The sequence below is a fragment of the Aureococcus anophagefferens genome, assembly GCF_000186865.1.
Source record: "Aureococcus anophagefferens unplaced genomic scaffold AURANscaffold_45, whole genome shotgun sequence".
Lineage (NCBI taxonomy): Eukaryota > Pelagophyceae > Pelagomonadales > Pelagomonadaceae > Aureococcus > Aureococcus anophagefferens.
The window spans coordinates 256,706-259,053 of record NW_008705600.1 but is presented as its reverse complement, the minus strand read 5'-3'; the positions used below and the strand labels follow the sequence as shown (position 1 = coordinate 259,053).

General features: G+C 71.5%; 1 protein-coding gene across 1 annotated transcript; it reads right to left on the bottom strand.

Moving 5' to 3' along the window:
* Positions 1-1,287: 1,287 nt before the first annotated feature.
* AURANDRAFT_33432 (hypothetical protein) lies at positions 1,288-2,292 on the bottom strand (the record flags this gene model as incomplete). The annotated part of the gene is made up of 2 exons (XM_009043168.1): positions 1,288-1,833; positions 1,978-2,292. 2 exons carry the CDS (start codon positions 2,290-2,292, stop codon positions 1,288-1,290), a joined length of 861 nt encoding a protein of 286 aa, XP_009041416.1.
* Between the last annotated feature and the right edge of the window lie 56 nt (positions 2,293-2,348).

The window sequence follows — 2,348 nt, the reverse complement described above, 5'->3', positions numbered from 1 at the left end:
CCTCGAGGCGAGCGCGCTCGTCATGGAGCGGCACGGCGCCGAGGTCGTCGTCGTCGGCTCGGGCGACGGCCACGTCTACGCCTTCTCCGCCGCGGGGGACGTGCTCTGGCGGACGCGGCTCGGGACGGCCGTGTCGCTCCTGCGGCAGGGCGGCGTGGGGTCGTCCGCGGCGCTCCGCGGCGACACGCTCTACGCCGGCGGGCCCGACGCCTTCTTCGCGCTGGACGCGGACGGCGGCGCGGAGCGCTGGCGGCACACGACGGGCGCGATGGTCGGGAGTTCGCCCGCGGTCTTCGGGACCCGCGTCTACGTCGGCTGCGAGGACGGCTACCTCTACGCCTTCGACGTGGAAGACGACCCGTGATGACACTCTAAGGGCTCTCGGCGCGGCTGCTTAGGTCTTCCTCGCGCGGCGCGGCGCCTCACGGGAGGCACTTGTCGTTCTGCGACTTGCCGACTTTCTGGGCGCGCGGGCCGCCCTGGGCCCGGCCCTTGGCGCCGGTCTTCTTCTTGCCGCCGCCCTTGGCGCGCGCCTCCGCCGCCGCCGCGCGCTGCGCGTCGGAAAGCGGCCGCGCGCCCTTGCCCCGCTTGCCGCCGCGAGCGCGCGCCGCGAGCGCGGCGGCGACGTTGGCGACGGACTTGAGCGGCGCCGGCGCGTCGTCGACGACGAGGTCCGCGCACCGCGACGCGATCTCCATTGCCTCGAGGAGCTCGAGGTCCGCGAGGAGCTCGTTCTGGGCGTCGACCTCGTCGAGCTCGTTCGTCTCCGGAGCGACGACCGTCTGCGGCACGAAGGCCGACGCCGTGGCGCTGAGGCCGAGCATGGTAGCGTGTATCGGTGGCGTGTCGTGCGCGGCGGAGGCGCGCTCGGGTTGTATCGTTGGCGCGCGGGCACCACCGGTGGTGGAGCGCGCAGATCTCAACGCTGCAAAGTTCAAACTTTCACCTCGTGCACGTCAACATCGGCGGTGTTGAATCGCCGCAAAGGCGAGCAACTAGAAGCTGATTCTGGCGCTTCAAAATCTCTGGGGAAAAAAAAAACGCTGACCCCATGTTGAAGCAAGCACTTCGACCGCGTGAGCGTCCGTCCGCGCGTGGCAGCTTGCTCATCTGGCTTCAGGTGGCAGCCGATGCCCGTGCGGTGGACCGTGACGCCCGCCGGCGGGCGCGACGCGCCGTCGACGCCGTGGGGCACCGCGGTGCACCAGCCGGCCTGAAGAACACCACGCGTGCGACATGCGCACCGACGTTCGCCCCCGGCGGGAAGAAGAGACACCCATGGATAGATTAGAAGCGGTCCTTGCGCTTGCGGCCCGTGTACCTGGAGTCGTCCTTGACGTCGCGGCCCTGGCCGCGCTGGTACTCCTTCTTGCGCAGGACCCAGGCGCGGTCCTTGGCCGGCTTCTTGCCCGTCTTGCGGCGCTTCGGCGCGCGCTCGCCGCCGCCGGCGACGACGACGCCGCCGCGCGCGCGCCGCGGCTCCTCGGCGGCGGGCCTGGCCGCGTGGCGGTCCATCGACAGGCACAGGTAGTGCTTCCTCGCCTTCGTCGAGTTCGGGTAGTCGACGACGACGCCGCCGGCGAAGCCCGCGCGGGCGGCGGCCGACGCGATGAGCGTCGCCTGCGCGTCGGACTCGGGGTAGAACTGGAGCGCCGCGCGGCTCCCGCTCTTGAGGCACCGGTAGAGCGACGCGAAGAAGCGGCCGAGGCGCTTCGTCGCGGACTGGCGGCTGTCGTTGTCGTAGCAGAGCCACTGGAGCGCCGACACGGAGATGGCGCCGTCGAAGGTGCCGTCGCGGAACGGCAGGCCTAAACCCATGTCGTGCTGGACGAGCTCCGCGGAGCCGACGTGCGTGCGCCGCGGCCCGGCGCCGGCCCCGTCCTCGTCCTCGCTCGACTCCTCCTCCTCGTCGTCGTCGGAGCCGCTCTCCTCCTCGTCGTCGTCGTCGTCGTCCATGCCGTCGAAGCCGAAGCCGACGTCGTCGTCGTCGTCGCCGCCGCCGGCCGCGGCCGCCTCGCGCTCCGAGGCGATGCGCAGCATGTCGCGCGACACGTCGCAGCCGACCCACTCGTGGCCCGCGCGCTCCAGCGCCGCGCCGGAGAGGCCGCTCCCGCAGCCGACGTCGAGGACGAACTTCTTCTTGCCCGGCTCGAGGTTCAGCAGCTCGATGCAGCGGTCGGCGATGTCGGCCTGCACGGAGATGATGCGGCTGCTCGACGTGTACTTGCGCGCCTCCTTCACGTCGTAGAAGTTCTCCGGCGGGCCCGTCTCCTCGGGGCGCGTGATGGGCATGGCGGCTGGGAGAGCTCTCTATCGCCTGCGGCCAAACTCGATGCTTGCACGGCAAC